At 39.9% G+C, this 27,028-nt stretch overlaps 1 protein-coding gene across 2 annotated transcripts in view; it reads left to right on the top strand.

The window, feature by feature from the left end:
* The window catches only part of trim67 (tripartite motif containing 67), a 58,277-nt gene that overhangs the window by 8,489 nt on the left and 22,760 nt on the right, over positions 1 to 27,028 (top strand). For both annotated transcript variants that reach the window (XM_082504933.1, XM_082504932.1), the window contains exons 2-4: positions 16,446 to 16,541; positions 20,914 to 21,036; positions 26,708 to 26,818. In XM_082504933.1, coding sequence (XP_082361059.1) covers positions 16,446 to 16,541; positions 20,914 to 21,036; positions 26,708 to 26,818 — 330 coding nt within the window. The remainder of the gene's footprint in view (positions 1 to 16,445; positions 16,542 to 20,913; positions 21,037 to 26,707; positions 26,819 to 27,028) is intronic.

Below are 27,028 nucleotides of genomic sequence, written 5' to 3'. Positions count from 1 at the left end.
TCCTCTCATACAAATCACTCCTGGGTGCAAAAGGGCTTTTCAAACACTAAAAGCAATGTAAATTTGCATTAAAGTGAAAGCCAAAAGGTGGGTCAAATATCTCTACAACAACTGTAATATTTCCTCAACTTCAAAGTGATATTTATGTAGCTTTAGCGTAACTTTAAATATCTTCAGGAGGAAAGAAGAGCAAGAGTTTGCGGGGATTCCTACACGATGCATTCATTAAAAGATGCCTCTCAGCATTTATACTGGATTTATAAGAGATATTACTAATTAGATCTATGTAATTTGCAATCTTGCCAACCTCAGCATTTTGCTAGGTGATTGCTCCAAAGCACAACTCTACAGTATTGTCTTTCCTCAGTTATGGTTGGATATATCCATGTATGAAGCAGGACACAAGTAGTCTATACAAGCAGGACATGGTTGTATAGACTTAACATTTGGATAAACTGCCCATGTTAGTGCATGCTCTGCATGTGCAGAAAGGTTAGATATAATAATTTAGTAGAGACAGGGTTGCAAAGAGTTGGATTTACACTGTAAATCATATAGTTTGCTTTTCAGTGTTTGATTGTTGCTTCGCAGCATTCCCAGCTTATCAGCTGCAGTCTGGACAGTCTGCCATCTTTTACTGTCTTTTAGAAATTACAAAACGACTGTATGGATTAGTGTGTCTGTCAGGTACTTAAACAAAATGGTATTTTGCTTGTCTGCCTCATCTGTAGCTGCATTTTTCCTCTAGTGTGGGCTTGCTTCTTTCTCTATGCTGGCAAGGAAGTTCTTATCACAATAACTTCATTGTTCTTGAGATGTTAAGATGTCTTCTTCAATGCACAGGGAGTCTCTTGGAAAATATCGGTGTAATTGATGTGGGCTCTTTATGTACAACTGAAATTTCATCGCTCCCTTGGCATTGTGAGCAGTTAAAAAAATCTGCCTCCCCTTACAGTTCACTGGATTTTTATTTTAAATGGCATGCTACTGGGACTTGTTTAAAACCTTTTAGATCTCAAGTGTGAAGCTTTAGAAGGTGAAACAGTATTCTGTTATTGTTTAGTCAGTTATACTGTTTGCAATTATGCTGCTTTACATTTTTAAGATTATGTTTTTGCACTGCATTAATTTCATTAAAATGTATGTTTCTGTCATCATCTGCTGAATATGTCAGAAAAAAAAAGCGTTCGGTCTTAAGTTGTTGTTATTGTTTACAGCCCAATTTTATCAAACCGCTGCCTTCACACACATGGATTTAAACCTTTAGCTTTTTAAATCGTATTAAAAATAGAAAAGCTGTTCTGAACACATTATTCACCAAAACGTTTTTCAGTGATTGCAACTTCCATTTTTAAGGTTAAAAAAAGAATAAGTGCTGGCTGATTCATGAACAAATGACTGTTTTTAAGTAGCAGTTGATGAGAACAGAATCTGTTCTCTCAAGCATCTGACATTCATGTTCATAAATAAAAAAAAACCTTTTACCCAATAATTGTTGCAGGGAGCAAAAGAGGAAGTAAGGTGACTGCTCTAGAGCAGCAAAGCCCTCAACAGAGGGATGTCGGGGTGGATGGATGGATCAACGGACCAGTCAAGATTGTTTTATTTAGTTTTAAAAGCATGACTAGACTAGACTAGAATAGACCTTTATTCTCATTGTACATGTACAACAAAATTGTGGGTGTTCCACACCAACTGTACCGGAATAAACTATGAATAGTAGACAGCAATAAATAGCAAACAGGAGAAATATATGCAATCAAGAGAAAGGCACACATTAGAGAACAAGCTGGAAGTTGTGCAAAGAAAAGACTCGGTCTGAATAGAGTCTGTGTATGAGTGGCCGGAGTTATGAGGGTTACTCAGACCATGGCTTAGATTGGTGAGGTGGGTGGGCAGGGGTAGGGTGTGGGGGGACAGTGTCTGACAGTCCGAGTGGCCCAGGGGAAGAAGCTGTTAGTGATTCTGGAGGTGTGGGACCTGATTGACCTGCGACGCCGAGCAGAGGCGGGTCAAACGGTGGTGGACGGGTGCGAGGGGTCACCTGAGATGTCCCTGGTTTTCCTGAGACAGTGGACAGGAACTGTTCTCAGTTGTGGCCCCTGTGTACCAAACACCCAGGCTGTAGGAGAGTAAACTCTCCACTGAGGAGAAGTTGAATGCCAGCAGCAGCTTCTGATCCAGGATCCTGGACCTCTTTACCAGGATGTTGGTGTTGTGGGTCCCGGTGAGACTGGTGGAGATGTGGGTGCCCAGAAACCTGAAGGTGGAGACAGATTCTACCCTGTCTCCATTTGTGATGAGAAGAGAGTGGACCAGTCTGTGCCTCCTCAAATCTTTCTTTTGTTATAAGGATGTTCAGCTTCAGGTTCAGGTAACGTACAGTAAGCAGCTAAAAAGGGTTGGTGGGGAAACAGCTGCACAGTAACCTTAATCAAATGTTTATTCTTTTAGATGATTTTTGATATTGTTGTTTGAGTAACAAAGTCTACAAATCTAAACTCTAGATCTGATCAAGTCCTTCCACTTGGCAGCCATGTTAGTTATACATACATTCAGCTAGTAGAAGTCCCTATCTAAGTGAAATGGAAGAGAGTCATAACACTTGCATAAAGTTGCATTACCCTGACTGCATTAATGAAGGGTACTAACATGATGAACATCTCTGCTTTATCCCATCTCTGCAGCTTTTATTAACCCCTTATCACTCAAGTACAGGCCACCTGGACTTATTTAATAATAATAATAATAATAAACTTTATTTATAAAGCACACTTAAAAACCAAGGGTATGCCAAGGTGCTTAACAAGTAAAATAGAGTATAGGAGGAGGATAATAGAAATAGGACCAAAGCAAGTACTAAATATGCAAGCAGATAACTGTCACTAATACATAGGAAAGCAACAGGTACAAAGCAAACAAGAATTTAAATGAGCATAGAAGTGCATGATATAAAATCATAAAAGAAATATTAACTAGAGGGAAAGGCAAGATTGAATAAGTGGGTTTTTAATCGTGATTTGAACAGTGCAATGGAATCAGATGCGCGGAGGTCGAGAGGAAGGGTATTCCACAGTACCGGGGCAGCCAGAGCAAACGCACGGTCACCCCGGGACTTCAGTCGAGATCTGGGTTGGGTCAGAAGTAGTTGAGTGGCAGATCTGAGTGTTCTAGCAGGAGTATGTGGTTTGAGAAGTTCACTAAGATAACTTGGCGCTAATTTATTAATAGTTTTGAAAGTAAGGAGTAATATTTTAAATTGAATACGGTACTTTATGGGCAGCCAATGCAGGCTAGCTAGGACAGGGGTAATATGGCAAAATTTCCTGGTACCAGTCAAAAGGCGGGCTGCTGCATTTTGGACTGTTTGCAGTTTAAGAAGAAGAGAAGAGGGAAGACCATAGTACAAGGAGTTACAATAATCCAACCTGGAGGTCACAAAAGCGTGAATAAGCTTCTCCAGGTCCTCATGCGGAATATAATGCCTAGCCTTAGAGATAAGGCGCAGTTGGTGAAAGCTAGATCTCACTACAGCAGACACTTGCTTATCGAGTTTGAGCGAGCTATCCAGCAGTACACCCAAGTTACTGACATAGTCACAAGAAAAACTAGCAAAGGAACCCAGGGCAGCACAGAGTTGGGCACGAGGGATTTTACTGTTGAACACCACAATCTCAGTCTTCTTATCATTTAAAACGAGGGAATTACTCAGGAACCATTCTTTGACCTCCCGCATGCATTCTTGAAAATAGTGCAGGGACACAGCAAGGTCGTCAGTAAGTTCAAAATAGATCTGTATGTCATCGGCATAACAGTGGAAGGCGATATTGTATTTTTCAAAGATTGTGCCTAGAGGGAGCAAATACAATGAGAAGAGAATAGGGCCTAAAACTGATCCTTGAGGCACACCACAACAGACCGGAGCGGAGGAAGAGGAGAAGGTGCCTAAGTGAACTGATAAGGATCTATCAGCGAGGTATGATTTAAACCAGTCGAGGGCAGTGCCTCTAATACCCACAGTGTGCTCAAGTCTTAGTAATAAAATGTTATGGTCTACCATATCAAAGGCTGAAGAGAGGTCCAGTAAAACTAGGACCATAGAGCGTCCAGTATCAGTGATTACAAGAATATCATTATTTAGTGAATTGGATACAAAATTAAACATTAGAACTCTTATCTTTCAGGAATCATTTGAATTTTCTCTCTAGCCTGAAATGATTGAGGAGATCATTATTTGCTAGACTTACTGTCTTATTTTCCCGCAAAGTGAAGAAAGTATGGACAGTGCCAGTGTGATGGGGGAAGTTTGAAAGGTTTCCAAAAGCCAGAATTTAAGACACATCAAAAGAAATAAAAAATGTCAGCAGAAACATTAAAAAAAATGAAAGTGGAACATTTTTCACTTCTACTGCTAATTCCTGACCAAGGGGGTGAGATCTGAACCACTGCCAAATGTTTGGTGGTTTGTTTGGCTTCCAGCTGCTAAGCTTATTTTCAGAATGCTTTTTAGACCTTTTTTGCTTTTGTAGTTTTACTCTTTGGCTTTTCTGAGGCTGGTGGTGCATATGCCAACTGTAAGTAAGCACAAATAGGCACTGGAGATCTTAAAGCTGCTTAAAATTGTACTTTAGCATTACACAGTGTGTAGTGACAAAATCAGAGGAGCAGTGGGTGCGTGGCCAACTGCAAATGATGATGTAGATTTATTCTGCTGTAGTAACACCACTGATATCACCATGATTGACAATGCAAACAGTTGGTCTGTGCAACCACAAACACTTTCTCCTCTGGAACATCTGCAATATGTTGTATTACATTGCAGGTCTGCTGCATCATCCATACATCAGCATAATATCTGAGAATATAACTGACTCGTGTTTGTGTCGGTGGGAGTTTGTGATGACCCTCGCATCTGGAAACCTCATCAGTGCCTGGTTTAATATTGAGAAGCTTCAGACTGAATAACTTCAGAATTGTGACACAGTTCAGAAATGAGTCACTAGGAAAGAATAAAAGCATATTGTGTTGTTGCATTTATATGTGTTATTACAGATTATCTACGGGCATCAATCATTAACATTCAAGAGCAGATTTTAAAAGCATCTCCAGTTTATACCCTGATTTTCCTCCTCTCATCAGAATTCTCAGTTACTCTCATGTTACATCATTTAATAACTGGCAGTAAACACTTTATCTCGCTTGTTTTCCGTCTGCCAGGATGCTGACAAAACATTTTGACAAGCACGTCGCTGTCAGAGATGCCGGCTGCCTGTTTATTGTAACATATGTCGTATTTTGTGGGGCTTTTCACTCTCTGCATTTATAGTTGTACTGCACTTACTGAATGTTTGCAAGATCTTAAAAGCAAGCATATTATACACCACTCATAAAAACTGTAGGGATTAGTATGAGAGCGCACACTAGATCTCTTATAATGATACAGTTGGAGGACATTTGAGCTATAACAGAGTTTCAATTTCAGTTACCTTTCTGATACACTATTCATTTATAAGTGAGAGACCATAGAGGGGAGACTCTTTTTGCCATGACTGATGCCAACAGAGAAAGGACGTTATCACATTTTGTTAAACTAATATCTAATAAATTTCCTTTTTAGTGCTGATGACTTCTTAGAAAAAATGCTTCAAACCTAAACTAAAATAAAACGATACAAGAAGCCCTAAATTTTCTAAATGAGGTAGAGAGTCAGTAGGTAATTTCATTAAACATCTAAGCTAAAATAAAGTTTAAAAAATGTGTATGGATTTTAAGGATGATGCTAGGTGTTAAACCTATTAGTCCTGGGTGTAAGAAAAAGCTGCTAACCTCACACGCTGCCACTTTACAAAATGACAGAGCTTTTCTTAATGTGACACTGAGTGTCTAATGTTTAACACACCTTATAAATCTGAATCAGTGTCTCAGGCTCAGTTACAAGAGTTTAGTTTAGGCAGCAGAAAGAATTGCTTTCTTCTGTTGGAGATGCTGATGAGATAATTCAATGAGAGTGAGCACAGATCTGTGCCGACTGGCCGTGTCTGACTAACCTCATTCGCGATGGCAGCTCGCCGACCATGACAGGTCAGATCTGCTTGTCTCTTACCTCAGGCTAACACACACATACACACACACTTGTAGTACAGTACATATCAGGACATTGCAGTGATTTATAGTAACGCCTAAAATGATAAGTTTAGCCTTACCCAGAGAACCATTTGAAGAGGAATCTCAATAAAACCTACCACTCATTTATCAGAATTTTTTCTCATCTTTGCACTGTGTTTCTGTCCATATCTGTTCAGTGTAATTTTACATTTAAACATGTCAAGTCTGCCTGAGTTAACCTTGATGGATTCTTAACTTATAGAGCTCATTAAAATGAGCATGTAGATAAATCTGGTGGAAAACATTTTTCTTTTTGATGGAACTCAAAGCGTTGACATGTATTTATTTAGTTAATCTAAGATTATCAAAAAAAGCTAAAATGACTGCAGTTATAATATTCCCAGACAATATCTGGGAATATTATAAGATATTACTTGAGTGCAAAGCTTTAGGAGGATATAAGATGTTTAATCTAATCTGTAACTCTAAAACCTAGTCTGAAATAAACAGTTAACATCATGGGGACTGCGTGTTTATCCCTTTCGTGCGAGCTCAGTCTCAATAATATGACTATGTGAGAAGATTTCTGTCCCAACAATGTCACGAGGACAAAGTCCGCACACGAACCATGGCACAGTAACTTAGGGCTGTGCTGCAGGACTTGTACAATAAATGTAGGTTAATGCACACTTTACAACACATCCTCTCCTTTGGCCTTAACACAGCAGGCACTGTGTGTGTGTGTGTGTGTGTGTGTGTGTGTGTGTGTGTGTGTGTGTGTGTGTGTGTGTGTGTGTGTGTGTGTGTGTGTGTGTGTGCAAGCATGTGTGAGAGAAAAATCTATTTTTGGTATCAGAGCGAGTGCTGATGCCAGACTTCTGAGGAAAGTGGGGACATCCTATAGTAGAACAAGGAGCATTGTTACTATGGTTACAAGTGTATGTTCATTCATTAAGACATGCTATAAATTAGACAGAGATTTTATGCCCATAGAAGAGTCTTATCTGTGTACACCAGCATGCATACATCCATTTGCATGATTCTTCTGTAGCAGAGTGTTCACACACAAAACTGTAAAGTACATCCCATGATGATCCTTAATAGAGTTATTATCCCCAACAAACCTAATTTCCACCCATTTTACAAAAATTACGCCCTCAGCAATCTACCTACCGTTTGCATTTATTAATATGGAATATGCCCTGATCAATAATTGATAACAGGGGCCGTTCTTTGCACTGCACCATTTTTTATTGGCTCTGTACTCTTTCCTCAGAAGCTAAGCCCATGAGGAAAACTCAGGGTGATAAAACAAAGCCAGCAGTACTGGCTGTAGCCACTGATCCCTGATGTGGTTCATCAGAGACCTCTGGGGAGGACTCCATTTCTCTTGGGAGTGTGGTGCTGTGGTTGGGTGGCAAACAGAGAGGTTTCATGATGGACTGAAAGCAGAAGTGGATAAAGAAAAGTGTGAAGTGGAAGATAACCTTGAGCCTTTCACTGACATATACATCATGTATTCTATGTTTAGAAAGAACAGGCAGACTCTGTGAAAAGGTTGTGAATATGTAATAGGAGCTGACTGACTGAGATGAATCAGGCTGTTCTAGACCACATTTACTGAACCTTGAATATTTATGTTTCGAACATAGATGATTAAAAGCCCTCATCTAGCAGTTTAAACAGTAGTTTCTGCTCTGCACAGAGCACATCTGCTGCGCTACGCTTGCTCAGCAGCTATTGCACATCTGCGACACATCTGTATAACAGCCCTCACTCAACCACTTTGGTCTAAATTACCGTAAATGCATTAGGTGCATAATTAACTTCTGTTGAACCACAGTGAACAGTGACTGGTGCATGAACATGTAAACATCGAGTGCAGTTATATGTTGTTTACTGTCTGTGCTGGCAGCAAACAACAGCTTTAGGCTTCCCTGGGTACAATAACATATTTAAATGACACTCAGCTGAAACTCATCTGACCATTTTGCAGTGTCAGATGTCAGTGTCAGAACTTGAGCATGAACACATCTAATATGTTCAGTTTTCCGTAAATGTTGAAAGCATTGTTAGTTTCAATAATACATTTTGTTTAATTTTTCAGCAGCACAAATACAATTCTTACATACCATAAGTAACTAAACAAACATAAAGCTGCTTACATCTTTAGTAATTGTCTTTCCTCACATTTAGATGTTTTTTTTGTCCAGGCTAAAGCTTACCGTGCCTTTGACATTTAGTGTTTGGCTCATGCTTGAAGTGTTGATGTATAGCAGCAGCTGTGTAGCTGTTTACTGTAGAGTATTAGCCTTTAAATGGCTGTGTAGTAGAGCAGGAGAGGATTGGGAGGCTGGGTGATAGTGGGTGAGAGTAAGAAGGGGAGAAAAGAGATTGGTTTTGACCTCCACCAGATGTGAGCTACTAATACTGCAACACAGCTGGGTGACGAGACTAAGGGAAGGGTAGATTTATTGTTCAGCTGTAGCAGAGGTCTTTACACCACCAAACTGTGTGTGAAGGGTTTATGGAAATTGCTTGGCAACGCAGTTATTCAAATTAAAATGTGGATTTGCAAATAAGAATTTTTTAGGCTGCCGTTTAATACTGTATTGGTTTAGTGGTAGCAACAGTAAATGAATGTAGTTGTAACTGCCGCTCATGTCTACATATATCTACATACATATTCAATATCTTTGTTGCCACCAATTGCACGTGTGTTGTACAGTTTCCTAAATGTTTTGCAAGCTTTAAATGGTAGATTGCATGTACCACTTGTGGACACTCTCGCTTTTATTGTTTTTACTGGTAGCATGCTGAAGCATGACGGACCCCAGTTGGAACCTGCACCTTACAAGACGCCTGCTGGTCAACGTCGCATGTACCCGATGATTGGAAAAAAGGCTTCCTCATCAAACTTCCAAAGAAAGGCGATTTGGATGACTGTAACAACTGGCAGGGCATCACGCTGCTGTCGGTACCTGGGAAAGTGCTTTGCCTCGTTCTTTTGAATCGGCTACAACGTGCAGTGGATGAACGATTGCAAGAAGAGCAGGTTGGCTTTCAGAGTGGCCGGTCGTGTGTCGAGCAAATCTTCACCCTCCGCATGATCGTTGAACAAACATTGGAATACCAAAGGAAGATTTCTATTAATTTCATTGACTTCAAGAAGGCTTTTGACAGTGTCCACCGGCCGACTCTATGGGCTATCCTACGCCACTATGGAGTCCCTCAGCAGTTTGCAGATGCCTTTCGTGGTCTCCAACTCCCGCTGCTGCGTCCGGATGGATGACGGCTGCATGGATTTCTTTGAGATCAATACTGGCGTCTGACAGGGATGCTTGCTATCCCCTTTCCTCTTCCTGTTGGTAACTGACTTCATTATGTGACAATCAGTTGACCAAGCTGGCATTGGTGTCCGCTGGCACGAAGCACGTAATCTCACCGACTTGATCTTCGCGGATGACATTGCCCTGCTGGGCTCGACTCAGGAAGACCTCAAAGAGTTGAGCCCTGCAGAGGGAGGCGACGAAAGTCGGATTAAGAATCAGCGACCAAGGTACTCCGAGTTGGCTACGCATGTGTCCGCATTCCTGTCATGATCAACCAACAACATGCTGAAGAGGTGGAGAATTTCATATATCTTGGCAGCATCATCTCAATGACTTGATCTGTGACTGAGATGTCGACGTCAGAGTAGGGAAGGCGGCCGGTGTCGTCCGATGTCTCCAAACAATTTGGAACTCGATCTCCCTGAATATTAGGGTCAAGATCAAACTATTGAACTCTATCGTCATTCCAACTGCACTATACGCTAGTGAAGCCTGCCGTTCAACAAATGCAATTACTCAACACCTGAACATGCTTCAACAACGCGGCCTGTAGCGAATCCTTAGAATTTCCTCCCGGGACCGAATAATGAACAAAGAGGTCTTACGAAGAGCAGGCACCCGCCCTTTAGCCAATGTTGTTGCAGAAAGTAGCTTCCACTTTGCGGGCCATATTTTACGTCTACCCCCTTATCGCCCGGCCAAGATCGCCATTACATGGCTCCCATGCACTGGCAAGCGAAAGCAAGGCCAACCAAAGATTACATGGCGTTGAACGTTTATGAAGGATCTGAGAACCGTCGACATTGCCTGGGACGAAGCTCAAGCAGTTGCCACTGACTGACATTGCTGGAGATCTGCCCGATGTGCCGCTTGGTGTAGGAGGAACTAAGTGCTAAGTAAGTACTGGTAGCATTTGGATGAGGGGGTGGAGTTAGAGGAGCTCTGTTGCAAACAGACAGCTTTCGTGAACAGCTGTTAATATGTCTCAATGTGCAGGAATGCATATGCTTTAAGATAGTTGTATTTAAAAATACAAAATAACGCAGACAGAGTCAAAAGGTACAGTTAGAGACTCAAATAAGTGCAGGTGATGCTGAACAGCAGCTGCACTCACCAACTGTCACTCAAAGTGGCCATGCTACTATGCTAATATATAAAAAGTGTTTCCAGTGTTTTTAAAGGTGGAAATTAGCATCAGAGCAAAACTGCTTTGTGTAGAAGGCTGTAAAGATGTTTATTTCTGCTAACATGGTAGTCTACAGGGATTCACTTGCTTTTTGGCCCCAAATGGCCACTAGAGGTTTTTTGTCACGTCCTATTTAAACTCATTTTTTAGCAAACATTAACAGTTCCTTCCAACAGTATGTTAGAGGAATGCGAAACAGATTAGTGCTCAAAAGAGGATTGTGAAATAAAAGAAACCAACATTTCTTACTAACTGATAGGCGTAGAAAAGTGTTCTATACGTCATGTGTCGAGGTATTTCCTTTTGGACTGTTTGTTCACACACACAAAAAAGGGCACAACTGGAGCCTGAAGGGAAACAAAATAAAGAGAACTGAGTGTGACAGGAAAATAGCTCCACAGTGAGAAGGGAAAACAAAAAAAGGCAGTTGAGAAGAAAATGGGTAGATCAAGTGTGGTGGTGTGGAAAATCCAGAAGAGAAGAAATGCACTACTGATGGACTTCAAAATAAACGGGTCACAGGAACAGAGAAAGCAACTTCAGCTGATGACAGAAAATACAAAACAAGAGTCAGTGGCGTCAAAATAAAAGCGACAAAATCCACGGCTGGTAGAAGTCTTTGGCAGTAAGATGCAGTCTTCTCACGAGCGGCAGTGGCAGAAACATCAAAACTCACTCTGCTGTTAAAGTGCTTCTCCTTCCACTCGTCACAGCTTGTAGTTGATTGAAAGACCAATTAATGTGGAACAGCAGTTTTTAGCTTGGTGCAGCCATGCAATGAAAGAAAGGTTGGCTTACCTTGTTAAAGGTAATCTTGTTGATGAGAAACCTACATCCCTCTAAAGTCTTCTGCTACCCCTGTGCTTGCTTTAATCCAACTGAAAGTCCGGTGCTCTAAACTGAATTTTACTCTCATAAAAGTGCAATAATGTGGGTGGTTTGTGTGTCAGACAAATATAAAACTACAGAAAAATATTTTTACTCATCCATGTGGTGTAAATGAGTGACACCCAGCACAGAGCAGTGTGTGTGAGCTGTGACGTTCAGAGTGGAGGCGGCTGCTTCTTCTGTAATATATCAGGAACTGGCTCTTGGTTGCAGACAATCTCACCCCGCAGTCTGCCTCCTCCGCTTCACATGGTATCTGTGCAACTTTTTCCTTTCTTTATGCAAGGGATCTCCAAAGACCAGGGCAGTGCATTGACCAGTCCCGATGTTTAATTCAAGATGCAGTGATGCTGTGTTTCTACATGAAAAGAGAAAGCCGGAGACCTCTTTCACTAAATTTTGAGCATAAGATAGCAAAGCTTTTAGTGAAGAGGAGGCGATTTGATTTGTCAGCATGAATTCAGCTGCAGCATGCATAAATGTGTGGTGTTGATCCACTCAAGGATATACTTTTTATGGGCATGAAAACTGTCTAAAGTTTAAAAATGTGGCCCAATGTTAGAACCTCTACTGAAGGATTTATGATCATGTGGAAGTGAAAACAGAAATTGAGGAGGATATAAAGGCTTATAAATGCAAATGAGAAGAAATAAAATGGGAGGTGGGGAAATAAAAGGGGAGGTTCAGGCCCTCCTCTCTCTCTGCTTAATGTCCCATGGGTGTCATTTTGCCAAGGTCATCCCCGTAATCAAGCATTCCCCCGGCTGACAGCCAAATGCCTAAGAGCTGCCTATTGTTCTCCTGTGTATTCTCTCAACACTGCAGTCTCTATAGCATTAACAAAATTTAAAAGCATTAAAGAAACAAGCACCACAAACATAATGTCTAATTCAATTCTGGGATTTTTATTTTATTTTGCATTGGTAGAGATTCAACCAAAGAATGAGGATAAAAACAATCAACACCAGTCTTGTAAACCAGCTTGTGATTATCTCTGTATGTATCTTTACATTCAAGCCACTGGGGCAAACTGACCTGACTTAACTTCACCAGAGTTTGGATAAATGAAAAACTCTCAAACTTCTTCTGCATTTATCGGCTGTCTCTGCACGTCTGCTCGTGAAACTTTCACCTGAGGTCTTTGCAGCTGTGACCAAAGTGTAGATGAGTTTCACTTAGAAAAATCGATCTGGTCACATCTGATAGAAGAAATCTTTGCAGACAGAATAAATCATGCAGTTTCACTTAAAGTTTTAACTGTTAATCACCTGTACAAGTTTGGTCAAAAGTTACTGTATTTTATAGTATTATCTGTCAAGTTTTTATACCCCTGGATCTGTGTGATTTCAAAGACAGAGAATTTGGTTATATTTCCAAATATGTTGGTGAGCCATTCAAAAGAGATTTCTCTTTAAGGCTGAGCTGCACCGAGGGACTGCACCCACGTCCAGCTTGGATCTGTGAGTCATGCAAAGCTACTATACGCCAGGTATAGCTGGATACGAGGAGAACAAGCCTGTGATACTTGATTTATATAAACATATGTTTGCATGTGAATACTTTGCAAAAGCAAAGTACAAGATTGTCCAGTCACATTTGAGCAGACAGGAAAAGAGGACGTGCTGAAATGCAGTCTCAGAACTAATGGGTATTGCTTTCAAAATTATACATATATATATATAAATATATCTACATTTGTAAACAAAGCCTGGCAGCTGAAACGGGAAGTCTTGACCCAGATATCTTGTTTACACAGAAAAACTTGGCTCATGTGTCCCCACATTGGTTGTAGTGGAGCATATCTACACTCACAGATCCAGGTTGGATTTTTTCCCCTGTAACATTCAAATATTTTTCCAGTTTTCCACACGTTCTGCAGTTACCGGCTGCTTCTTAAGCAGTTCTTCTCCATTTAACATGCCTCTTCCCCTGCATCCTGAGCTGAAACCTCTCTGTAAACCAACACAGCTGCACCCCCATGAATGTCACTGGTTTCTCTGAATGTCACGGACCAAATGAATGGTCCTGCATTGCTCCTATAATAAGATAATGAGATAATAGCACTTGTCTCTGAGAGCAGAGCTGAGGGGTGCTGACAGCGAGAAAAAGAAAAATGACATTTCCATTTGGAGGACTCATAAAGGATGAAAAAGGTCAAGAGGAGGAGAACAAAAGAAACAACAGAGGGAAGAAATTGGATTTCTGGATGTAGAGTCCTTCTCTGAAGGTGTGTTGATCCTTGCTGAGATAAAATCTAATCCTCATCTCTCATTTTTCATTTCCAAAATGAGTTTCTATATTTCTTTTTTGTTCCAAATCTCTTCCCTGAGTCACTAAGTCCTTTTCCTGCAGGGCAAACTTGTCACATTCCAACTCTGAGACTCCAGTTTTACTGGAGTCTACTGTTGGTTGATGCATCATGACTGTAGCCAAATTTAGACCAGTGCACTGTGATGACAGAATATTCAGCCTCGATGGGAAGAGGCGCCTCATAAATATCAGGAAATTGGTTTGTTGGTCTAAGAAAAACACTTGTGTCCAGCTGAATTCCTGATAATTTAATAAAACAATAGCTTAGTTAAGTTTAGCAGTTACAAAATTTCTATGTGATATGTTAAACAATAGAAAAAGAAAATTTGTCATTATAAGAGCAAAGAGCAACAACAGAGAGTTGAGAATATAGACAAACAAAACATAGCAGACAGATTCACTACAATATGTGCTTGTTTACTGTAAAGGAAAAAAACTACTAAACAAAGTATATATGACCTGAAATCTAATGAAGGAATAAAGAAGTAAAGGTGGCTTCACTGTTTCACAAGAAATAATACGCTGATGGATTGATGGATGGCTGGGAGGAGGTGTAAATTTTTATCTTAAAAACAACCTAGTCAACCTGTTTTGTGTGTGTTATATGTGTAGTTGTATATAATCAAGAGTCTCTGTTTCTATTTGATTCATTCGTCCCGCAGTCTGCTTGTTTTTGATTGATTACTATTGATATATTCAAGTCATTTTAAAGACAAAGGAAAATGCTCCTTTTGGTCTGAGCATCCTCAGCATTTTGGGCAGTTTTAAAAGACAAACCTGTGTTTGCAGCTAGAACAATGATTTCTTTATTTATTTTAACTTGTGGCAGTTGTCTGTTTCTGTTTCTGTCTCAGTTCTTTGTTGTTTTTCATGCTGCATTTTTGGCCACATCTTTTCTGGAATACTAACAGAGAAATCTGTGCCCGGCCTGGTACCGTTCCTTCTTTGTGTCTTTCTTCCTTACTGACAAAGCAGGGCGGGATACATTCCAGCTCCACATAATTGTTTTAACCCACTAATTTTGGGGGTAAGAAAATGAAATGATGAATAAAAAGATATCCACATGTACGGAAAATGGCCGTATCAGCAGAATGTTGACCTGATCAGAAGTGCTGAAGTCAAAGTGAATGAAGAACCAGATGGGACGAATAAGAGGAGGGGATGTGCCAGGACAGCACTCATATGGCACATCCGTCATCCCCTTGTTAGCATCTTGGCATGCAAACACACACACACACACATCTACAAACACGCACACACAAGCATTTAGGCCAGACAGCTTGCTGGGCCAGATGGCCTCTTGGTGAGGAGCAACGAGGAGCTTCACAAGAGCATTGGGATGATTTGTGAACCATAACCTCCACACGTCCCTCCTCCTGACTCCAAGCAGCACGCACACAGCAGAGGGGTGGACGGTGAAAAAGAATTGTATAATTTTACATTACCCATACTCCTACATGATCATTGATTGTGAGATCATGTGGAACTACTGCATAAATTAACCTAAACATGTTTTTATTGATGTGAGAAAATCTGAGTGTAGGCATCCAACACTGTAGTCTTACACGTGAACAGTCAGTAAATAAAAACATCCAAAAAGAGAAATCAGTGGTTGGGTTCAAGGAAGGAAGGAAGCCAAAGAGTTTACACAAGTCATATAAATTGAAAGCTGCTGGTTCACCGTATAAACTTAACCGTAGCACTTAAATAATATAGTAATGATGATTGTAAAGACTTTTCTGTCATATCTGCAGCTGTACTTGAGCTAATCGATTTATTTAAACGCAGGCGAATTTTCAGTTAAGCAGTTTCTTTGCATGTAATCAGCATACATCATGAGTTAGCAAATACAGCTGTCATTTATGTGTGTGTGTGTGTGTGTGTGTGTGTGTGTGTGTGTGTGTGTGTGTGTGTGTGTGTGTGTGTGTGTGTGTGTGTGTGTGTGTCCATTCATGAGTCTACCATCCAGAAAAGGAGTAAGCAGGTGGGTCACGTGGCTGCAGCCACAGCAGAGAAGATTCATCACAGCTTGGTGTGTGTGTGTGTGTGTGTGTGTGTTTAACAGTGTGTATTTCCTTTGTCCTGCTTTTTCTTAATTACAAACAACTGATACACATACAAATACTGAACTGGTTCCTGAGTGGTTCCTGGTATATTCCTCAGATTGTATAAATATTTTCTGTTTTTTTATTTTATTATTTTCCTGTTTTTTTTTTTCAGCTAATATCCTGATGTGGCAGTTAAACAGCTGGACTGGGTTAAGCAGTCATAGTATCATTAAATAAAAGATGCACTCTTGGAATCCCAAAAAATGAAATTGAGAGCATTTTATAAGTTTCTAAAAATGTGAGAATCATCAGAGAAAATATCTGAAAGTGTATTTTTATTTGTTCCAGTTGAGTTTTTATTTTTAAAACCCTAAGCTAGCCGTAAGCTAAATAATCATGAATCTGAGTGTTCAGTTGATCCATCGACTGATAGATGAATCTGAATTTGAAATTTTTGGTTAAAATCGTAAGGAGAGAGGTACAGCAGTGAATGTCTATATCCATCAGTAAAAAGGTCACATTTCTTTTGAGGCATCTTAATCGTTCTATATCTTCCTTCTCTGTTTGTCTCTGCAGTGTCAGATTTCCCAGGCGCTGAATGGCGTCTCTGACAAAGCTAAAGATGCCAAGGAGTTCCTGGTTCAACTCAAAAACATGCTCCAGCAGATACAGGTAACAACACACCTTTACATTTAATTTTACATAAGATATGCTGTTAGTAATCCAGTCTGTAAATTTAGGTACAAGTATAGATCAAAGGTTTGTCACGATGGCTTAATAGCATGATAGTCACATCAGTGATGGGCAGTTTTCTTCACAAAAAGATACAAAAACCTATCAGCTTTCTTCTAGTATCAACTTCCTAGTACAATGCTGAATGTTTTTTTCATTCAGTAACCGACCATAAGTACTCACAGTGACCAACTGATTGCCCAGAGGTTGAGAGAAGAAACTTCTTCGAGCTTTGAACAGTAACTCAAATTACTTGTTACAACCAAACTATGCAAAAAGGGATCTCTGAATGCACAACATATGAATCTATACTACCCTGTATCAATGGTTTGTGTTGCTGCTGGTGATCTAATGGTGTGGGAAATATTTTTGCAGCATACTTTGGACCCCTAATTACCCCTTTAAACACCATAGCTTACCCTGAATATTGTTATTGAGCATGCAAGTACCCTTCTGATGGCTGCTTCCAGCAGAATAACGTGGCATGCCACAAAGCTCACATCATCTCAACCCGTCTTTTGATAAACTGATGCACACCGACCGATCGGTTGCCATGCATTGCCAATCCATCTACATTTGTCAGTTATTGCAAATCTTTACCAGTGCTTTGTAATCAAAAGTTTCCACACTCAAACTCTGGGCAACTAGATGACCAAGTGATTACCCAGAGGATGAGCGAATGAGAGCAATGGCCACTGCAACTACTTGCACTCATTTGCTGAATGTGAAAAGAATCAATGCAATCACTGGGAAACCACCGGTTTTTCTTAGTTGCAAAGAGTTTGCCAGCTTTCTTTTACTCTAGTATGACTGGGCCATAACATTAGCAACTGTATCCCACAATGCAATGCAACGGCAAAACAAAAAGGAAGGATCTGTTCACATCTAAATATCAGTGGTAGGCAAATTTTTATTTTTGGGGGGTTACAAAAACAAGACCATTTGAGAAATAGGAATAAATCAATGTTTTGTTTTGTTTTTTCAAGTTTTGTATGGAAGTAAGAACAGAAAAAATCTCAGAACTGTCAGCTATTACCCTTCCTCTGAGGAATGAAACTTTTTCCAGCAGAAAAATAAGATATTCTGTTTCTCCAAGAACGTTATGTTTGGCAGGTGATGTTTTGTGGCCAATGAAGGACTGATCTGTGTCATGAGCAAATGCATAAATAGGGTAAAGTAGTGCTGCAACAGCTGCATGTGTGTGATTAGGCATACACAATGTCTGACTTTGGCACTGGAAACATCTGGGTATTAGCTCATTTTGTTGTGTTTGCATAAAATGAATCTCTGAGAGATTTAACGACTCCATAAAGATAGCCTGGATGAATTTAAGAATAGAATAGCTTGTTAGTGCAGAATTTGGGGATTTCATCATAAGTGGCAAATAATGTCATTAAAAAACAAATAAAAAAAAAAACTCAGGATAATAAATCTCTGCAAGCAAACTGAACAAAGACTTTGACTAGAAATGGGAGACACAAAATTGGACCTTAAGGAAGTAGGAATTATTTACTAGTAAGTTAGTAAGACTTATTAGCAAGTCAGCACTACAGACTATGTTGGATGGGTGGATGTCTGTGGAGAGCAAAAGAAACCGAAATGCATGCTAGTGCAGTTTCATGCAGAGGGTATCCTCCCCTGAGAGTGTCAGAGAGTGGCTGTCAGGAACGAAGGAGCTTTTGTAGCTGAGCGCAGCAGGTTCGGGTGCATCTCGTGCAGCTCATCGCCCTCTGATCAGGACTCGCGTGACAAAGCACAGCAGAGATCTCTGGATGGTGAAGGGGTCGTCACAGCAAATGACTAGATTAAAAAGCATGTGCTGGACTTGTTAAGCCACCATTAATGATGAAATAGACACTCACTGACCACTTTGTTAGACATACCTGATGAACTGCTCATTAATGCAAATATATAGCTAGCTAATCACATGACAAGAACTCATCTTAAACTGATGAGGTTGAAACTGAGCATCAGAATGAGGAAGACTGGGGATGTAAGTGACTCTGAAGTGGCTTCAGGGTGCTTGTGCTTACGTAATGATGTAGAGGATATTTTCATGGATACTTTGAGCCCCTTAGTGCCTTAGTTTAAAGCTACCTTCTAAATGCACCTCATTTTGAATTATTTTTAGTTTCTGAGTGCAGTGATAGATTATGTATTTAGTTATTCAGGAAATTTACTGAAATCTGCTGTTTCTAGAGGTAAACATGTTCAAACTGCCTATTAAAAAGCTATTTCAGGGCTTCCATGCTTTGTTTAGATGTTTCTCCATAAGCATGATGAGACAGAAGTCTGGCTGTATCAGACTGCACCACAACTGATATCCACGTCTGCTCATTTCTGCACATGTAGATATTGTTTGCAAAATTTACTCTACATTACTACTGTTGTTTTAAGACTGCATTGATCATGCTTTGGGGAACTCCCTGGTAATGTACAGTAAGCTCACAGAGCAACATTTGGACTCGACACTCAGCAGCAAAGAAGCAAATCCATAGAATCAATAAACTAAAAACAAAACATACCATCCAAATACGTGCATTTGTGTGAGCATTCCCTCTAGACAGCATTACCGTGCAGCTGATCTCTCCAGCAGCGTCTACCAGTCATGCACACAAAGCACACACATGTTTTTACACACTGTCTGCACTGATATATCCTACAGCACCACGAGTGGGCATTAAGAGTCTTATTACAAAATGAAGAGGATTAAGCTTTAAAAAGAAGCAGTCTTATCTTTACTCTGCTCTGTCTGAGACAAGGAAAAAAAGAGCTAGGTGGGCAAAGAGAAAGTAGAATGTAGGATTGAGGAGAAATATCTCCAGTGCTCCTCGGGCTCTAAACAGTGACTGAGCAGAGGAACCTTGACTGGAAATCACTACTGAACCCTTATCTCATTATCAAGTGGGCTTTGTAGGGAGATAAAACTCCCCTCTGGATCATTACCTCATTTATAACCTGTTTTTATATCTACTGGAAGGAAAAACTAAATGACACAGGATCTTAATTATCAACATCTTAAATGCTACAAAACATCTCAAATTATATGCTGACAAGTTTCCAGTCTGTTGGAAATTAATGGCCAAAAGCAACAAGAACAACACTCAACATATCCAAGTTTAATATTTTGAAATTCATTTATCTGTATTGTGTTATTGTGAGTTTCTCCTCTGGGCTTTTTTCGGTTTTAATTTAACAGTTTTTTTCTCTGGTGTCTTCATTTTTGACTTCCTGTTTTTCTGACTGCCTTGACTGTTTTCGCACGTGTCTTCGTCCTCTCCCTGTTTTTAAATAGTCTCAGTCTTATCTTCGTCACGTTGTAATGTTTCTTATCCTCTGTGTGCTGCAAGTTTCCCTCCTTTGCGTTTAACCTCTGGCGTCTAGTGTTCACCTAATTTGATTTCTTTGGAGTTATAGCTGAGTAATTATGAATTTGGGTCCTAAATTACAGTTGTACACATGTTTGATTTTCCAATTAGCAGTGTTTGAATGATGTTGACATGCAACTGTTTTAACTGTTACACAAATAGGGATTTGCATAATAAGTTCAAAACAGCCACCAGCCTATGTGTGCTGTATTCACAATGCTTTTGATTTAGTCCCTGCTGTATTTGCAGATTTTCTCGTGCTCGCCCTGCCTTCTGTGTCCTTCTGATATGAAGATAAACTAACGCTAACCTAACACAACCATCATGCACTGAGCGTTTCCTCTCCTCTCCCACCCTTTTGCAATTTGATCATCTGAAGAACGTTTTTGAATTTTAAGCGTAATGCAATGAAGCCTTTTCAGCTGCAGATGTCTGCTTATACTCTATCATTGCATTCTGTTTGCTGGCCCAAAGACAAAGCTGCTAACTGTCAGGGAATATTAGTAAATCGAAACACAAAACCACAATTTCATGTGTTGCATCTTGAGGGAAAAATGGTGGCGAGTATGGTTGTGCAAATGGATGGTAAATACGATGAAAGGCTTGCTTTTGTGTGCGGTGTATTGAAATAATTAACGCTGTATTTATTTGTGGTTTTGCAGCTGAAGCAAAAATAGAACATAATGTGGTGGGCTAAATGAATGGGTAACAAACAGTGTGCTGCTAATTGAAGAAAAACAAGCCAAGTGATCTATTTTCGTCTCAGTGCTTTGCTTTTGTGATCCAAACCCATAACGATGCTCACTTCAGAACACTTTAATGTAGATTTATTTTGGCAGGGAAGCCAAACATGGTGGTTTCATGAGTTAATATTACTTGTTCACTTTGTTTAATCAATTCATAACGACTGTGCTGCTTCTGTTGCTTTCGTCTTTCTTCTTCAGGAGAACGGAGTGGAGTTTGAAGCTTGCCTCGTGGCTCAGTGTGACTCTCTGATCGAGGCGCTGACCAGACAGAAAGCCAAACTGCTCACGAAAGTTACCAAGGAGAAGGAGTACAAACTAAAGGTAAGCTTGGTTGATGATCGCTGTTCCTCCCACCTCTCAGTAAAGTCGACTGCTGATATAAATCAGCAGATTAACCCTAACCCCTAACCCTAAAACAGCTGGTGTGGGGAGGATATGAGAAATCATAATCTAACCCAAAAAGACTCCAAATTTTTTATTTAACATGTTCAAAAAAGGCACAATATGTATGCTAAAAACAGGGTTTTAATCATTAAAATCTAGATGTCTGCTTGTCTAATAATTTCTCTTTGTGCTTTATCAGTTTTCTTCAAGCAAATCTGCAACAGTGAATCACACTGCGCCTCTCGTTTCCTCTTCCAGTCCTTTATGTCCATATCTAGATATCACCAGCCCCACCGTTATGAGTAGATTAGCTGATGTGAACCCACCACTGTTGATCTAACTTTAGCTTAAAATCACACGCCCACAAAGATCCTCATCAATAGCGAGACGTTGATTATAAAAAAAGTATGTTTTCAGGAATTTAAGTACCAGAGAGAAATTGCTGTCTCAGCTCGCTACCAGAATAAATTCTCTCTAGCAGCTTAGTCTTTTTTTTCATGATTTGCCTCTGTAAATCCACCCTGAGTTTATGTATCACATGGATGCCTGCCCAGCCTCAACGTGCCCGCCGACCGACTGACCGTCTGGCTGGCTGCTGGGTGGGGAGGGGTGAGGAAGAGGAGGAGAAGGAGGAGTGGAGGGTATTTGGATGGAAGCCCCAAGGACAGCTGTTGTCATTATCTGGAGGCTGGGGATCAAGATTTAGCCAGAGGGCAAAGAGCCGCAGGCTGCAAGGAAGCTGGAATAAGAGAAGAATAGCTGGTTGTAGACGGCTGATAAAGCAATGTTAAAATCTTCACTACAATAAATGCTGATTAACTGATACAGCAGTTTAACTAGAGGCTCCTCTTCATGGTGAGAAGAGTACTGACTTTACAGTTGGATAGATAAGCGTCTGCGGCACTGCCTCTCCTTAAAATTACATTCATTTAACTGATTTAAAACAAAACATACTTTTAAGGAAATTTACGCCAAACTAATAATGTTTTTTACTAACAGAGTGAAAAATATATCTTTAATGTCTCTGTAAAGTTCCACAGTGTTCCATTTAATGTTTTTCCACCAAAATATTGAATCGTGAAGCTTGATACTCGCTACAGCATTATACTGGTTTTATGGCTGTGCTTAGGCACTCAAAGCCAGAATATAACATAATTACAAAAGACCGATGCAGCCATTATGGTGCCTTGATTCATTATTGCTTTTACATTTTGGCTGTTTGGAGCCAGATCTGGTCATAGTTGGATGTGAGGTTGGAGTACTAAGTTAATAATTCAGAATCAACTAATGCAATGCAAGTATTGCAAAGACACAGATACTTTCTGATACAAGTACTTTCGACCTGACCAAAGTACTTTTTGGATGGCCTGTGAGTATGACTGGTACTCATGCAACCTCACAGAAAGCCACATTCAGTTTGAGACTGCATGTGTATATATATTGCAGCTTCGTATCAGTCTCACAGCTTCCACCCACATGCCCAAAAAGTAGCAGCTCACATTTCACAACACCATAGTGTGAAGTCAGAGTCATTTAGGTATTAAGGCATGTCAAATATTAAAGTGTCATTTTGCACGTTATTTGTAGGTTTTCACATTACACCCACTTCTCAGATACAAGCAGTGCATACATACATCTACTGTTGCGTTGAACACAGACTGTGTTTTTATTTATTTGTCAGCAGGAAAATATAGAATATTATACTGTGTATAACTGCAGTTTAAGTACAAGCAATAGGCTGTTACAGTCTTTATTTATTTTTTGCTGATGCTACTATGACTATAAAAAATGTACAATTAGAATGTCAAAATTTATATTTTGGAAATATTTGTGTTTCCAGATCTTGGGATATTACATGTTGTAGACATAACATTTTCTCTTCCTGCTTTTCTTATTTTCATTTCTAAATAGATCGTGTTGTGACGAAAACATGAGGGCCGAAATCTCGAAGCTGTGGATTAGTTTAGTTGCAAAACTGAGTTGAATGCAAGGAAAAGGGTGATAGTGAAAGATTGAGAATAAACATGTGAGTTGAGTGTAGAGTTGAGAGGATCACACAAATCTCATTGTGATTATTGTGTAAGAGAGGTTTAGAAGGCAGGGAATAAAAATTTGACCAGGAAACAAAGAAACCCCACAAAATACTCAAACAGTAACTAAGCTTTTTTTTGTTGTTTTTTACAGGATAAAGAGACCTGTTTGATTTTCCATCATCAAATAAAAACCTGTAAAGGAATATAGACTAGATGTTCTCACACTCAAATACTCGAGGGCTATAATGTTATAGTTGTTACAGTCAGAAGCCTTTAAAAAAAATCAAACCTGCCATTTTTGTGCTGCTGATTAATATCTTTAAGTCTGACCATTATTGTAAGAGGCTAAGTGCTGTCTTTGTTTGCTGCTAAATGAGAAGGTACCTTAAGAATTTTATGTTAAATAACACATTTAATCAAAATTAAAAGTAAGATTCTATTAAAAAGCTTCAACGCAAGTAGAAACAAAAAGCCCAATAGCAAGCATGACGAGCATTTCATTTCTTGTATACAGCCAAGAAGGTTTTATGAGTATTTTAGTGCTTTTTTTATTCTCTACATTATGAGTTTCAATTTATACTTGACATTTAGTCTAAAGTGTACTGAAAATAGATGTCAATAAAAATATTTTTGCTCTAACCTGAAATGAAATGTGATTCAGTGTCTGCTGAAGAGGCTGTGAGATGTACCTCCAATGAGGTGCATTCAATTACCGTGTTTCAATATCTGAACCCTTAAATTCATTTCAGATTCATGAGGAACATACGGGAAAAGCCCATCAGCCGGGGCTGCAGGAGCATGTGGGAGGGAGTTGACGGCAAGTCTCAGCGGGACAGAAAGCAATTGAAATAAATCTGAGATTTACTCAAGCGTCACGCCTCGTACTTCATGTTGTTTGCACGGAGGATAAAAGCGACGGTTCGGCAACGTGATTTGAAAAACAAATTTTCTCTTGGGAAATAATTTGAGTATGTGCATATTTTAAGTTGCACCTTTAGTAGACTTGTACAGTATGAGTGCAAATAAGAGAAAAACAAAGAAAAAAGGGAGTGACGTGACATCAAATACAAATACATGGATATTTCATGTGAGATAAGAAAACTTACTAAACGGATAAAATGCAAGAAAATATTTAGAAATTTCCTAAATTGTCATGGTCTTCATATTTCAACTCAGACAACAGATGACAGGTGAATAATTAACTGATCTCATAAACCATCAAATAAAAGACGACTAATTACCACAACTGCACCTAATTAACTCTCTGATCCATTTAGACGGCCATTGGTTAACGCTAGAATTAATTATTTTGGATGCAGACAAGTTTCAAAATATTTTCTGTCTAATCTCTTGCTTAAACTTTAAAACCTGATGTGTGTGTGTGTTACACGTGGAGTATAATGATATTAGTAGTACTATGAGCTGAGGATTAAAGATTGCTCGTGAGTTAAAAGTGGTGCAGCTTGATTGCAAGAAAACAAAAGGTTAATAAAGCGATGACAGGTTGCAGACTTTCAATTAGCCCCAAAACGGCTGACTGTGACACACGTCCAAATCTCATTTCCCCTGGCTCGGGGTTCAGCCAGCAGACGGCATGTGTCTGGTGTCTGTGTGAAAGAGAGAGACTGAATGAAAAACAGAAAAGTGCGTTTGTCTGGTTGCGGCTGATAATGTTTCTGTGAAATTTATGAGAGATCAACAGATCGATTCCAGTTGTGGCATTATGGTGTCACGCTGTCAGACAGTCTTTAATTAATCCTTGACTGTTTTGCATGCCAGCCACTAACTCGTCTTTCGTGTCAGCCAGTTCCAACTGCCCATGTTCTGCTCCCTAATTACACTCCCAGTGCACATATAACAACCTGCTGCCAAGCTCAAAAATCAGTGTGATCCTGAGCTGGCAGTTCTGAACTTTTTTAGCGTGGTGCCACTTTTCTTTATTCATTACCTCCCATTCTTACTGAACTGTATTATTACTGAACTAATCTTAAGCGTCATTGTCGCTGAGAAAAAGTTGACCAGCATGAAAAAGTGGACTCCATGGACACCATTTACAGCTTTTGATTGTATCACAGATTAAATTGTTGTTTAAGTCCACCTCTTTGTATTACTGAGCATTTGAGAGAATTTCACAAGTTCACTCTGAAATTAGCAATATTTCTGCTGACAACAACGTAGTTGTAATTCAGTAAAAGGACTAGATGTTGCAATGCGTGATAATGCATGGCTTTAAATCGGGGCGATCGTAACTCAAGAGTTGGGATTCGCCTTGTAATCGGAAGGTTGCCGGTTCGAGCCCCAGCTCAGACAGTCTTGGTCGTTGTGTCCTTGGGCAAGACACTTCACCTAATGCCTACTGGTGTTGGCCAGAAGGGCAGATGGCGCGATATGGCAGCCTCCCTTCTGTCAGTCTGCCCCAGGGCAGCTGTGGCTACAACTGTAGCTTGCCTCCACCAGTGTGTGAATGTGTGTGTGAATGGGTGGATGACTGGGTGTGTAAAGCACTTTGGGGTCCCTAGGTGGGACTAGTAAAAGCGCTATACAAATACAGGCCATTTACCATTTTAAATGGAGAAAATCTTGAGGAATGGCTGTTTTGAGGAAAGTCAGCCCAGAAACTTTACCAGCGGCACACATCGTTATGCCTCACTTTCGGTCTTTGTCCCAAGCTAATCTGCCTTTCCCCCCCCTTGGTTAGGTTTAGAGATTAGAGATCTGATCTAGATTATCATATTAAAATTTGGTACGCATCATCAGTAGTGGACCTTGGGTTCATCGGGTGCTTCGGCCATTATCACGAGACACCCTCATCCAAGGAGGCCCTGCCAGGGTTGGCAGGCCCCGGAGTGTCTCACTGGTTTACGTTAAATTATTTCTCTTCTTCTTTCTTCTGTTTAGTTTTCTACAGTTTATTTTCTTCTATCTATTCACTGCAACTGAGAAATAATACTTACCCCTCTAACATTTATGGAGCCGCACTTTTTCAAAGGGATAGAAATGGTGATAGAGAGAAGTAAGACAAAAGGGACAAAATAGACGATAGGAGAAAGTTGTGTCTCCATGTATATCTCCCCTGAGTAAGGCTAGTCCTACAACCAACCAAGATGCGCTTGAGTGTGCCTGGGACACATATAATGATATAATACCATATTGATGCTAAAGTTGTTCAAGTGAACCCAACAATCGACATCAAAGAATGGACAGACTGCCAGGGGCCTAAATAACTAGTCTTCTAGCCACTAAAAGGGTAATGCGGCACAAGTGAACTCAATCAGGCAATAAGGTTGGAAAGAGAACAAAGGTAGGAAGTTAAAAACAAAATGGAAAGATGAGGAAACAACTTTTTAAAGCAAGAGGATACAACTGAAAGAGAATAAACTCATGCAGGCAATGGAAGACACTAACAGGGGGCAAAGGAAGGCTCGGGGAAAAGGTCATACCTCAGAGTCTTTCAGAGTCTTTCACTTGTACAAACTGATTGAAACTGATACAATTAAACATAGTGAAAATATTTCAGATGCTCATCTCAGAATAATTGCTTTTAACAACTCATGCATCTGATCTGTTTTGTTCAGGTGGTACGTGACCAGATCACACACTGCACTATGAAGTTACGGCAGACCACCGGCATGATGGAGTACTGTCTAGAAGTCCTCAAAGAGAATGATCCAAGTGGTTTCCTCCAGGTATTTTACACACCTCATGTTTGTGCGTGTGAGACGAGTATGAAGATGAGTAACAGGGGATGTTACAAAGACAAAAAGAACACAAAAAAACAACAATTTCAGTTCACCATAATCTAAAAACTATTAAACATCTAAAACAACCGAACATCAGCACAAAAACAGCGTGTGGCAGAATACATTCCTTCTTTTGCTGAGGCCAAGGGAATTATG

Source organism: Aulonocara stuartgranti (assembly GCF_965226115.1).
Source record: "Aulonocara stuartgranti genome assembly, chromosome: 15".
Classification (NCBI taxonomy): Eukaryota; Metazoa; Chordata; class Actinopteri; order Cichliformes; family Cichlidae; genus Aulonocara; species Aulonocara stuartgranti.
Note: the sequence above shows the minus strand (reverse complement) of the source record. Positions and strands in the feature narration are given on the sequence as shown.